The 12243-nt window shown below is 46.1% G+C and overlaps 1 protein-coding gene across 3 annotated transcripts in view; it reads left to right on the forward strand.

Annotated features, from left to right (window-relative positions):
* LOC135115974 (protein white-like) overlaps positions 1-9122 on the forward strand; it is a 9554-nt gene extending 432 nt beyond the window's left edge. The window contains exons 2-12 of one of the 3 annotated variants that reach the window (XM_064033151.1): positions 848-1046; positions 1468-1706; positions 2619-2690; positions 3415-3513; positions 3743-3981; positions 5218-5407; positions 5871-6014; positions 6827-6955; positions 7650-7878; positions 8252-8357; positions 8623-9122. In XM_064033151.1, the coding sequence (XP_063889221.1) occupies positions 848-1046; positions 1468-1706; positions 2619-2690; positions 3415-3513; positions 3743-3981; positions 5218-5407; positions 5871-6014; positions 6827-6955; positions 7650-7878; positions 8252-8357; positions 8623-8905 (1929 nt within the window). In that variant the 3' untranslated portion in view covers positions 8906-9122. Of the gene's footprint in view, positions 1-847; positions 1047-1467; positions 1707-2618; positions 2691-3396; positions 3514-3742; positions 3982-5217; positions 5408-5870; positions 6015-6826; positions 6956-7649; positions 7879-8251; positions 8358-8622 lie in introns of all 3 variants that reach the window. The other 2 variants (XM_064033149.1, XM_064033152.1) reach the window with 2 other exon arrangements.
* The last annotated feature ends 3121 nt before the right edge of the window (positions 9123-12243 follow it).

The raw sequence follows: 12243 nt of genomic DNA on the forward strand, positions 1-12243 counted from the left end.
GTAACATTAATGTTCTATACACCTGACTTTTATTATCTATAAGCTATTTTTCTCTGGATGTTTTTTTTTTTTTAATGATATAACGTAATTTCTAATAGTGCTGAAGAATCTCTTTTCTAATGCTGGAAAGAGGCCGGCCAAGGGTTTGAAATTGTTCAGAAAAAGAAGAAAAAAGGATGTTTAACTTCCACCCGGAAAAAAAAAAGCGAGAGAAAAGGAGAGATCAAAATGAAGTAGACAATTTTATTATGGGCGTGTTTTGCTGTTCCTCTCCTGACTCTTTTACTGCTGTGGTTGTCCTTCATCCACCTCTCCAGCACTGCGGAAACTGCTTGCATAGAGAAAAAGAAGGTTAATTTTTATCTTTTACGGCACAGAGACACATGTTAGTTTAGCCCATGGGTAGTGGCTAAGATGTTATCGATCTTAAGTAAAGAGAAGAGCTTGTGTAGCAGTAGCTGACAATTCTTAATGAAGGAAAAGACACAAGAACTAAAATCCCTTCACTGTTCGGTCACTTTTGTCAGGCTGCCAGTGGCGTCAGCAGCGTCTTTCAAAATTGCACCGTAGTATTTTGTTAAGTTTTAAAGGAAACCACAGCAAGTAAAAGGTTTGGTTCCCCACCACAGCTGCGCAGGGGCCGTCCAGGGAGGCTGAGGACTGGCGGGAGTCAAAGAAACAAATGCAAGGGAATTATTTCGTTGACTCGCATTTACTTGTCCAAACCAGTGCTCACCAATATTTATAGTCCCTTAAAAGGCCCCTGGGTACAAAGCTAGACCAAGCTCCCCTACCACGCACTCTGATGACGTCACACACTCTCTCTCTCTCTCTCACACACACACAGAAAATGGAGTCGTTTCCCCCTCCAAGCAGCGTCACCTTGACTTCTCTCCCGACGGAGGAGGAGGCGCACCCCATCACCTTCAGCTGGCAGGGCGTGGACGTCTTCACCAAGCCGCTGGGCGTGACGGGGTGGCGCTGCTTCAGCAGGAGAGGTGTAGAGGTCGCGCCGCCCCCAGCTGAAGTACACATCCTAAAGAACGGTAGGCGAACCACTGCTGATGTCTGCTGTAATAGAAAATTTGTCTACACACACACACACACACACACACACACACACACACACACACACACACGCACACACACACACACACACACACACACACACACACACACACACACACACACACACACACACACACACACACACACACACACACACACACACACACACACTCTTTCTCTCTCTCTCTCTAAGACATATTCATCATATCTACAATCTAAATCGTTGAAAGAACCCATAAAATGTTTAATATAGACATCAAGATTAAGATTGGTAGAGTGGCCGTGTCACACCGAGTTGAGCACCAATGAACGGCATGGGAATAGAAGCAATTTAGTCTGGCAGGGAGTCTTATCGCCCACTACAGTGTCAGTGATCGCCCTGTCCTCACGGCCTTTCAGTGACGGGCGTGTGCCGTCCTGGGGAGCTGCTGGCCATCATGGGGGCGTCAGGGGCGGGCAAGACCACTCTTCTTAACGTTCTCACGCACCGTAACAGCGAAAAGTTACGCATCACCGGCGACCTCTTCGTGAACGGCCGCCGCGTAGACCCTGACACGCTGACTAGCCGCTCCGCCTACGTGCAGCAGGACGACCTCTTCATCGGTTACCTCACCGTCAGGGAGCAGCTCATCTTCCAGGTGGGTGGCTGGATAAGTCACTGAGACGACTAATCATCACCAGGAGAGATGATATCATTCTCTGTCGCCAGTGGCCACTGGCGTCATTATTCAAAGCTGACTAGACAGGAGAAAGAAAGTGAGGCGAAGAGGCAGTCTAGGTGTGAGTGGCCTTTATGCAGTGTTGCCAGACTAAATGGATCGTGTCAGGGTGTTTTATTAACTGAGTGATATACGTCGTTGAAAGTTGTGGGATATTGTTAGTTTTGTACGAGACCACACGCACAGAATTAATAGCAGCTGCACCTCGCGTCTGGCGCTGAGGGGACGCCACTGAGCATTAAAAAAAAAAAAAAAAAAAAAAAAATAAATAAATAAATGAAATAAAATAAAATAAATAAATAATAATAATAGAAAATAATAATAAAAAGAAGAAAAAAAGCTGGATATACCGGTTTCTTCAAGCTTTTAACGTTATCATTCTTTAAGATACAGTGAGTCATGCATTCATGATGGTTTAAATTTAGATACAAACTCAGTTCAGTAATTCAGTAACCTTTCCAAGAGGGAGAACTCAAGATGCTCGTCAGATTTTGGATATCACTCTTCGAACTATACTTTGTGATGACTGGCGTCTGCAGATAAAGTAGATGAATGGAATGGTCTCAGTAATTCGGTTGTTAGTGGATGGCGAGTCATTAGGGAGCTTTAGGTGGAAACAGGCAGGCAAGTGTTATACAGGGACTGCCACGTGTAGGCACCTGCAGCCTCCCTTATTTTCTTGTTTTTATGTTAGTGAGTCTTTTTTATGCTTCTTGTCGCTTTAGGCCAGACTCCATCTTACGTAAGAAATACTAAGATCTCAATATTTACCTAAGATGTAAAAGTTAATCCGCAAAGTGCGCAGGGTAGTCACAATGTGACTCTTTCAAGGCTGCGCTGCGCATGGACCGCCACAGGATCCACGAGGAACGACAGGCGCGGGTTAACCAAGTCATCATGGACGTAAGTGGTCTGCTCGTTCACACCCGAAGGAAATAGAGACTGAGGGAAATCTGACACCTATGCAGAAAATTGCTGGAAAGTTTAATAATGATAATAAATACTTAGTACAAGAAATTTGCTTTGTGAGCTCTCAAAAAAAAAAAAAAGATGAATAAATAAATAAATGAAAAAAATAAATAAAATAAAAAGTTCTATATACATACATACATACATACCTCATACAATTAACAGTTAAGAACAAAAAAAAAAAAAACGTTATAAGCTAAGATTTTGAATTTAAGAGTCAACTGCCTCGCGCTCCACCTAGATGGCAGCAGTGTCTCCATTTTCCTCATCCACAGCTGGCGTAATGCTTCCTCCATCGCTTGATTGCCGCCGCTCAGTTCTCCTTCCTACCATCCTGAGGGTAGACTAAAATAGACTCAGAAATCAGGTTATTAGTGCAGAATCCATGGGGAGCTTTAACAGATTAGACAAATTTATGGGTGGAGATGATAGATGGAAATTAGATATGCTTTATGTATGGACTGTCACGTGTAGGCTTGGTGGCTTCTTGCAGCTTCTCTTCATTTCTTATTTTTTCATGTAATCTTCCTCCTTTTCCTCCTCCTTCCAGTAGTTTTGTTTCTAAGGTGTTAAAATACATTATCTCAATTTCTATACTTACACCCGTCACCTGCCACCTGTCGTTTTCACTTGTCCTCAGCGGCGCCTCTCTTCACAGCTTGGCCTCAACGGTAGCGAACACACGCGCATTGGGACGCCGGGCCAGGATAGGCGGCTGTCTGGCGGCGAGATCAAGAGGCTTAGTTTTGCGTGCGAGGTGAGGAATGGTCTCCCCTTACGCCCCTCCTGCTCGTCGCTTTGTGTTGGTTTTGTGACGCGTGTGGTGTTGTTGATTCATTGGTTAGTTTCTTTAGACGTGTGTCAGCAGTACAGTGGTGTGATCCTTAAGCTAAAGTTACCCCCACTTTCCCTTCCGTTCTCTCTCTCTCTCTCTCTCTCTCTCTCTCTCTCTCTCTCTCTCTCTCTCTCTCTCTCTCTCTCTCCAGGTGCTGACCAATCCGTCTCTTCTGTTCTGTGACGAGCCCACCTCCGGCCTGGACTCCTTCATGGCTCAGAACGTGGTGAGCATGATGAAGGGCATGGCGGAGCGGGGCAAGACAGTGCTGTCCACCATCCACCAGCCCAGCTCGGAGGTGTTCGCCATGTTCGACCGGGTCCTGTTCCTTGCTGAGGGCAGAGTGGCCTTCCTCGGCAGCTGCGACGAGGCGCTGCGCTTCTTCGGCAAGTGAGTGAGGGAGTTGTGGGAGTGGAGTGCCTCGTGGTCCAGTTCCTTGTTTGTTTCTTCTTTGGTAAGAGAGTGAGGGAGTTGTGGGAGTGGAGTGCCTCGTGGTTCAGTTCCTTGTTTGTTTCTTCTTTGCCAAGAGAGTGGCTGAATTATATAAGGTTTCTCGTGTTTCAGTGCTTTTTTTTTTTTTTTTTAATTCTTCGGTAAGTGAGTGAAGGAGCTGTTTACTTCAGGGTCTTTGTTTCAGTTTCTTGTTTGTTTCTTCTTCGGCAAGTGAGTGGCTGAGTTTTGTGAGTTCGTGTGAGTAGGTTGCTGCCGCTTTTGATGCCCGCTTCAGTTTCTGCGCCTTACCTCCGCTCGTACTTTCAAAAGGTTCTGTGTTGTTGAAGCGACATGGGATTTTAAGGGCGTTTTTACGGTAACTCTTGGCAGCGTAACTAGATTTTTATATCATTAAAAGGATTAACATTCTTGAGAACCCGGCTAACCATCTCTGTGGCCTTTGAAATAGTCGTGGTGAGAGGGCTAAATGTTTCAGAATACGGGTTTAAGTTACGGTCATTTTTGAAGTGTGTTTCGGCGTGTTTCAGTCTCGTGTTCGGTGTGGCCATGTCTCCCGCAGCAGAGGTCGTGAGATGCGTGTGCTGTGCGGCTCTAATGGTCTTGTGACGGCTGAAGGTCGCGTCTTGCCTTATGGCGAAGATTTAGTGTACCCTTGTTTTGTTAAGATAAGTGTGCTTGAGAAAGATCTTTATATGACTTGTTTATGTTTGATAGACAATCCTTCTCAGTTATCATTATTATTATTATTATTTTAATTCTGGCACTCAATCCACGAAGATAAAAGCACTCACTCATAGACAGATCATCTTAACAATGTACACATAGATTTAATAAAGCTATCGTACATACACATACGTACTTATACACAAATACATACATACATACATACATTGGTAAAAATGGTAGGGGGGTGAAGTGGCCTGCTTCAGCTTCATGTATCTTGCAAACTATAATTATTTCCTTTTTTAATTGTTTCTTCTCTCTGTAGTTCTTTTCTCCTCTCTGCAATTCTTTCCTTTCTCTGTAATTCTTCCCTCTCCCTCTTCACCTTTGTTGCAGTTTAACCTTCCTCTCTTTCTCTCTTCAGTTCAACTAATTCATTCCTCACCGCACAAAATCTCTCCTCCTCTGCCCTGTCTTGCCTACACCCGGTCTGTCTTCGTCTCTGGGCAGGATGGGAATGGCCTGCCCTGACCAGTACAACCCTGCGGACCACTTCATCAACCAGCTCTCGGTAGAACCCGGGAGCACCAAAGCGTGTAAGAAGCGTATCCATTCCGTGTGTGACGCCTTCGAGCTGAGCAACCTAGGCAAGGCGGTGGTGGAGGACGTCGCCGCCAACCAGAGAGTACTCAACTACCAGGTACTGTACTCCTCTGCTGCTGCTGCTGCTACTGCTGTTGCTACTACTACTACTACTACTACTACTACCACCACTAATTCCTTATATTTTTCTTCCTATCATCACACTTTTTGTATCCCAGACTGTTTCCTCCTCCTCCTCCTCCTCCTCCTCCTCCTCCTCCTCCTCCTCCTCCTCCTCCTCCTCTTCCTCCTCTTCCTTCTCCTCTTCTTCCTCCTCCTCCTCCTCTTCTTCTTCCTCCTCCTCCTCCTCCTCCTTCATTTATACCTTAGAATGTCTTCCCCTCCTCATCCTTCATCTCCCCCTTCCTCATTTGTACCCTTGAATTTGTTGGTCAATCTGTCTAACGAGCCTTATCAAGTCTCCTTGCAAATTTTATTTACCTAATCTGAGGCCCACCTGAATGCCAACGAGGGTAGCGAGTTTCATTAAAATGCGTGTTTCTGGTTCTCCATCCGCGCAGGACGATGTCTTCAGCTGCCGACAGGAGGGTAAGTCACCCTACAGGAGCACTTGGGGGACGCAATTTCAGTGGGTGATGTGGCGGTCCTGGCTGGAGACGATTCGTGAGCCAAGACTTATCCGGATTCGCTGTCTTCAGGTTCTGGTGAGTGCTGAAGGGAGGGGCTTCTGAGCGTCTTTTCTAGGGTAGTAATGGTGTCTTTGGAACTCAAGACTATTAGTATAATGTCCCCAGAGGTCCTTTACATAGCGGGAGTAACGTGAGCCTTAACTAATCCTTCAGTCCTTCAGGTTATAGTGAATCTTTGAAGGAGACTCCTGTGAGATTCCTTCCAAGGTCATTAGAGTTCCTTATGAATCTGGGACTATTAGTACAATGTCCCCGGAGATCCTTTGCATAGCGGGGAGTGACGCGCTGTGAAGGGCCGCGTGGTGTTTAGGGATGTGAAGGAATGGTGATAGATGCCGCGAAAAGAGTGATGGTTGTGTTCGTGTGTGGTGGCAGTGATGAGTCTGGTGGTCATGGATTGGTGTCCGGAGGCATTGGTGGTGGTGGTGGAGAGAGAGAGAGAGAGAGAGAGAGAGAGAGAGAGAGAGAGAGAGAGAGAGAGAGAGAGAGAGAGAGAGAGAGAGAGAGAGAGAGAGAGAGAGAGAGAGAGAGAGAGAGAGAGAGAGAGAGAGAGAGAGAGAGAGAGAGAGAGAGAGAGAGAGAGAGAGAGAGAGAGAGAGAGAGAGAGAGAGAGATTTAGTATACCATATTTTAGATAATCCTTTTGACTGTGTACTCTTTGGGGCCTGGTACTTTCTGTGGGCCTCTTATACCAGCCTTAGCCGGCCTCTTTTTACATAAACAACCCTTATTAATCCCCTTATCTAGTGTCTGCATCTTGTTGCTACGCCTCTACCCACCTCCGTCAGTAACCTAACTCTCTTCGCCTCCTTCATCCACTACCACAGGCACTGGCGGTCTTGCTGGGGCTCATGTACATGAGGAAAGGACCTTATGTGGACGTGGTGAGCATCAACGGGGCTTTCTTCGTCCTGGTCTGCAATATGAGCTTCCAGAATACCACTATAGTTATCAATGTAAGTGTCCCCTTGATTAAAAGCTGTATTGGTGTTTATGATGTGTTTCCCTAAGCCAGCCAGCCCAGTCTAACATTTTCTTTGTTCCTTCTTGCTTTGTTGGTCGTCAGTGTAAGTTTTTCCCTTAATTTGAATCTGTATTGATGCTTATACAGTGGTTCGCTAAGCCAGCTAACCCAGACCATGTATTCCTTTACCTCTTTCAAGATTTATTTACGGCACTGACCTCCACCAGGCCTCTCCTCGCATCCTTTCTCCCTCCTTGTCACTTTCTCCTGTTGCTTAAGCTTCCCCTACCATATATTCTCCTTTACGTCAGCCTCTCATCCTCTCCCTGGCCTCTAAATTACACCACCAGCCTAAACTATGTGGTATCCTTACTCGTATTTTCAAAGTCGAGGTTCATTTCATGTCCTTGGGGAAGAAGCGAATTTGCTGTTTCTCAAGGTTGTACGTGTGAGAGAGAGAGAGAGAGAGAGAGAGAGAGAGAGAGAGAGAGAGAGAGAGAGAGAGAGAGAGAGAGAGAGAGAGAGAGAGAGAGAGAGAGGAGGGGAGGGAGAGAGAAAATGTGACAGACCACTTACTGATAGACCATCAACCATTTACAATACCTGAAATAAATAATAATAAAAAAACATAAAATTGTGACGTAACACCATTTATTTATTATTTACTATTGCTATTTTTCCTCCAGACGTTTTGCTCTCAGAAGAAACTGTTTCTTCGCGAGCACCACAACGGCATGTATCGCCCAGACGTGTACTTCCTGTCCAAAAACATCGTACAGGCTCCAATCTTCACCCTGTACGCCATCTTGTACACCTCCATATTCTACTTCCTCGTCGGCTTCACACCTGACGTGGATCGCTTTCTCACCTGTCTCGTTACCGCCGTTCTGCTCACCTGGTGCGCGATGTCCTTCGGTGAGAGACGGCGAGTTATGTACCTAGACTTGTGTGTGGTGGGCAGGACAAGTGTGAGAGGTAAAGAGTGTAGGAATATAAGCAAATATGGGTAATTCTAAGGAGCTATTAAGCCTACACGTGGCAGTTCCTGTATGTAAGTTGCCTGTCTATTTCCACCGATCATCCTCACCCATAAATTTGTCGAGGTTAAGGAATTGTGAGGGTGTAGTTATGTTCCTCCCATGCACGTGGTTAGTAAGGACAAGAATTACGATCACTGTTTATATGTTTGAAATACCAAGTGGAAAAGTGATGGAAGAAGGAGTAGTTTAGTTCTAGATGTGTTTTGATTTATTCTTCCCTCGCTAATGTGAAATTCTCGCGTCCTAAGGTTACTTCCTGTCCTGCGTGGCGCCGTCCGTCGATGTGGCGCTGCTGCTGCTGTCGCCCTTCCTCCTCCTGTTCATGCTGGTCAGTGGCTTCTTCCTCAACTTCAGGTGAGTCCAGGTGCCATTACGGTGCTCATTTTGGTGTCCTCTCTCTTTTCAGCCTCATTTCCTTCCTTGGCTAGCCTTTGCTTTCGTTATGAGGGATTACTACTTGTTGTCTGTCAGCTTCCTGGAGAGGCAGCGGGAATGACAGCCAGGGAAGGGCGCGGGGAGTGTGGTAGTGTTGGCCACGGCTGATGCAAGTGTCAGGCGTCACCTTGGCCCTAATGAGCCCCTGTCAGGTCCAGTGCACCGCCCCTTTCCTCTCCGCCAGGTCCATTCCGCGCTTCATGAAGGTCGTCAGCTACTTGTCGTGGTTCGCTTACGGCAACGAGGTGCTGCTCGTCAACCAGTGGGCGAGCGTCACCAACATCACCTGCCCCCCGACAGCCACCAGGTGTTACCCCGACGGCGCCGCCATCCTGGAACAACTCGGCTTATCGCCGGAGCACCTTGTTCCTGACCTGACCTCCCTCGCCTGCCTCACACTGGCCTACCGAGTCGCCGCCTACCTCTTCTTCCACCTGCGGACCTTGAGATCAAAGCCTCGTCGGTGAGGGACATGCGTGGGCCTCCGCTGTGAATGGAAGGTGCTGAACGGGTCGTGTCCGGTGCACCTGTTGCACCTTGAGGCGAGTGAGACGTGCAGACCGCTTCAGGACTCTTGGCAGACTCGCCTTCTTGTTAGTCTTAAGTCTCGGAGGATGTGTAAGACGTGGTACATTGAAGAAAGCCAAATTGTGAATACTGGAAGAGAGACGAGAACATTTGTTTTGTAAGAGTGTCATTTACTCCTATCAAAGCTGAGAGAGCACATCCTTGCACTCAACACAGCTCTCTACACTCACAATATCCGCAACACTGCAGCGCCGCCTGTCCGCTAAACTCCCCGGGGATCGCTCTCATTAACGTGAGTCCTTCAGCAATCCGCCGCTACTCGTCGGAGGCAGAGTACGTGCAGGTATTTAGCAATAAAGAGACGGCGGGTTATGTACCTAGACTTGTGTGTGGTGGGCAGGACAAGTGTGAGAGGTAAAGAGTGTAGGAATATAAGCAAATATGGGTAATTCTAAGGAGCTATTAAGCCTACACGTGGCAGTTCCTGTATGTAAGTTGCCTGTCTATTTACACCGATCATCCTCACCCGTAAAGTAGATAGAGGCTTGTAGAGATGTAGAGCTGACAGAGAGCGAGGGTCTTTCCAATAGCTGACGCTGGAAATGGTCCTTTGCGCTCATTTGCTTGTTCCCTTTCATATTTTTTTCATGCGTATAGTGAAGGGTTTGTTGTTGTTGTTGTTGTTGTTGTGTGTGTGTGTGTGTGTGTGTGTGTGTGTGTGTGTGTGTGTGTATTAGTTTTCCTACTGTTATGCCCTTCCTTTCCCTTTTTTATTTTTTGTTTCCGGCGCATTGTTTCCCTTTTTCCTTCATTATCTCCCTTCTGTTGCTCTCATTCCCTTTCGTTCTTTTCCTTTCCCATGCTGTCGTTTGAAACACTTGAAACACTTGAATCACTTTATTATGTTTGTCTTGGATACATAATTACATTTCATAGAATTAATAGCATAGGACACACAGCCCTTCTTAAACTTCTGGGCAAAAGAGAAGAGAAAATAAAATAAAAAAAACTAAAGTAAAGGTAAAAAAAAGAGTAAAAAAAAAAAAAAAGGTCTATCAAGTACAGCCATATGCATACCTCACAAGTCCATTAATTATAAAGAGCACCACCAGCATTCCTTGTGGCATCCAAGCTGTGTGGGGAGTGAATCGCGACACAACACAAGGAGCAGCGTATCCAAGACTGTGTTTGGCGTCACTCTTTCCGTGTCGTGTGAATTCCTCCTAAGCGCTACCAGTGAGAGGCTTTGTTTGCGATGGTGTAAACATTTCTGTTGACTTTGCGATCGTGTTCTGGGTTAAGTGCGTAGAATTGCACGCACCACAACTCCGCACGTAACCAAACAATAATCATAAGAACATAAGAACATAAGAAATAAGGGAAGCTGCAAGAAGCGACCAGGCTTACACGTGGCAGTCCCTCTATGAAATATACCTACCAAGACGCAGAGCAAGAGGGAAGCTGTGAAGTTGTTTCGGGGTTTACTTTTGAAGTTGAGTATCTTCTATAATCCTCAGTCTTGTCTCCTCGTATTTTCAAGCGGGCGCCCTGCTGGCTTTAGATTACGTGGCCAATGCACCGTGACATAAGTAGGTGAAGGGGGAAAGGTAGAGAGGATACAGAAGTGCGGTGACGCTAAGTAGTGGTGACGTGAATCCTTAAGGTGATCTAAGGCTGAAGAGAGGAGGCGTGGTGTCTGTCAGTCTGATCGTCTTCTCTTCCAACGCTTCAGTAATTTGCGTCTACAGTTTCTCCCGTTTTCTTTCCTGCGTAGCACGTTGATGATCGTATCTTGAAGTGGATGTACGGAGCTCACTGCACTGGCCGTCTGATCCGCTGCTTCTAATGACAGGGGAAGTGGTTTGGGGGGATCAAAGTGGATTTAAATAGATACGTTGAGGCGGAGAGCAGTGATGCGAGGATTAATGGGTTAATGAGAGTAGGGATTTGGGTCTCTCTCTCTCTTTCTCCCTCTCTCTAGCTCCTTCTCTGTCTCTCTGCAGCGTCCATTTCTCTTAATTTCATGAGATTTTTTTGCGGTTTAGGCTTATCTCCTTAGTTAAGAGAACATTAGACTGGTTTATGGATGGAGATGATAGGTGGAAACAGGTAGATATATTTCATACAGGGACTGCCACGTGTAAGCCTGGTCGCTTCTTGCAGCTTCCCTTATTTCTTATGTTCTTATGTTCTTATGTTTAGCGTCCAGTGAAAAGGGAAGTCAGCTTGGTAATGTAACCGTCTCGCCTACTTAACAAAACTTTATACTCAGTCATGCGTATCAATGAGTCGCGTGTTTATTGATACAAAGATATAACCAAGATAGATGTAAAGCAATGTGGGAGGAAATGACAGGATATATATATTTATTTTTTTTTATTTAGTCCTTGATACTTGAAATTACTATCAACAGCTGCTCTCTATTTAGGTCAGTACTTTTAAATGCTTCAGGCTCCTCCTAAGGACTGTTTTTAAAGGCCACAGAGGTTATTGCTCGAGTTCTCTTGGGTGTTTTTCCTACCGATGAAAGCATCCTTGTTAAACTATCACTAAAACCGTATACATCTTTGAAAGCCCCACTAACTATCACTCCAGCTTGTTAAAATTAGACAAGATAAGACGCCCAAACATTTCATGAGAACCTTAGTGTTAAACCAACGTTACACGCATCAAATACTAAGTAGAATATCATATCAATACGCCTTTACTAAAAGCTACATCACTTTTTCCTTGCACTGCAGCCTCACCGCCCTCTTCAGCATTCCTCATCTTGTGCTTCCCTCACATTCCTCAAATCAACGTTGCACGCGTCAAGCACTTCAGAAACTCACAGTACCTATATACCTACTGCGCTTCCAAAAGTTACGTCACTGGGTCCGTACACTGCAGCCTCACCGCTCTTTCCAACATTCCCTGTCTTCTGTCCTCCCTCCCATTCCTCAGACCAGCGTTAGGCATGCCGAACACAGCAGAAATTCACAGGATCTTTATTGACACACTCAAACTTACGTCACTAGATACAAGCGCTGCAGCTTCACTGCTCTCTCCAACATTCCCCGCCTTATGCCTTCCCTCCCATCCCTGAGACCTGTTTTCCCTGTTAACCTCTCCTCCATCCCACTGTCTCTTCCTCCCTCCCGTCTCCCCGTCCCCGGCAGCCCACGCAAGGCCGCCAGCCAGCCATTCACGCCTCACTGAATAGGAATCTTTCAACAGAGCACCCTAGACTTCTGGCTTCTGCAGGAAATGGTTGCGTAATGTTTCTCCCTTTGATGTA

Source organism: Scylla paramamosain, chromosome 30 (assembly GCF_035594125.1).
Source record: "Scylla paramamosain isolate STU-SP2022 chromosome 30, ASM3559412v1, whole genome shotgun sequence".
In the NCBI taxonomy this organism is placed as follows: domain Eukaryota; kingdom Metazoa; phylum Arthropoda; class Malacostraca; order Decapoda; family Portunidae; genus Scylla; species Scylla paramamosain.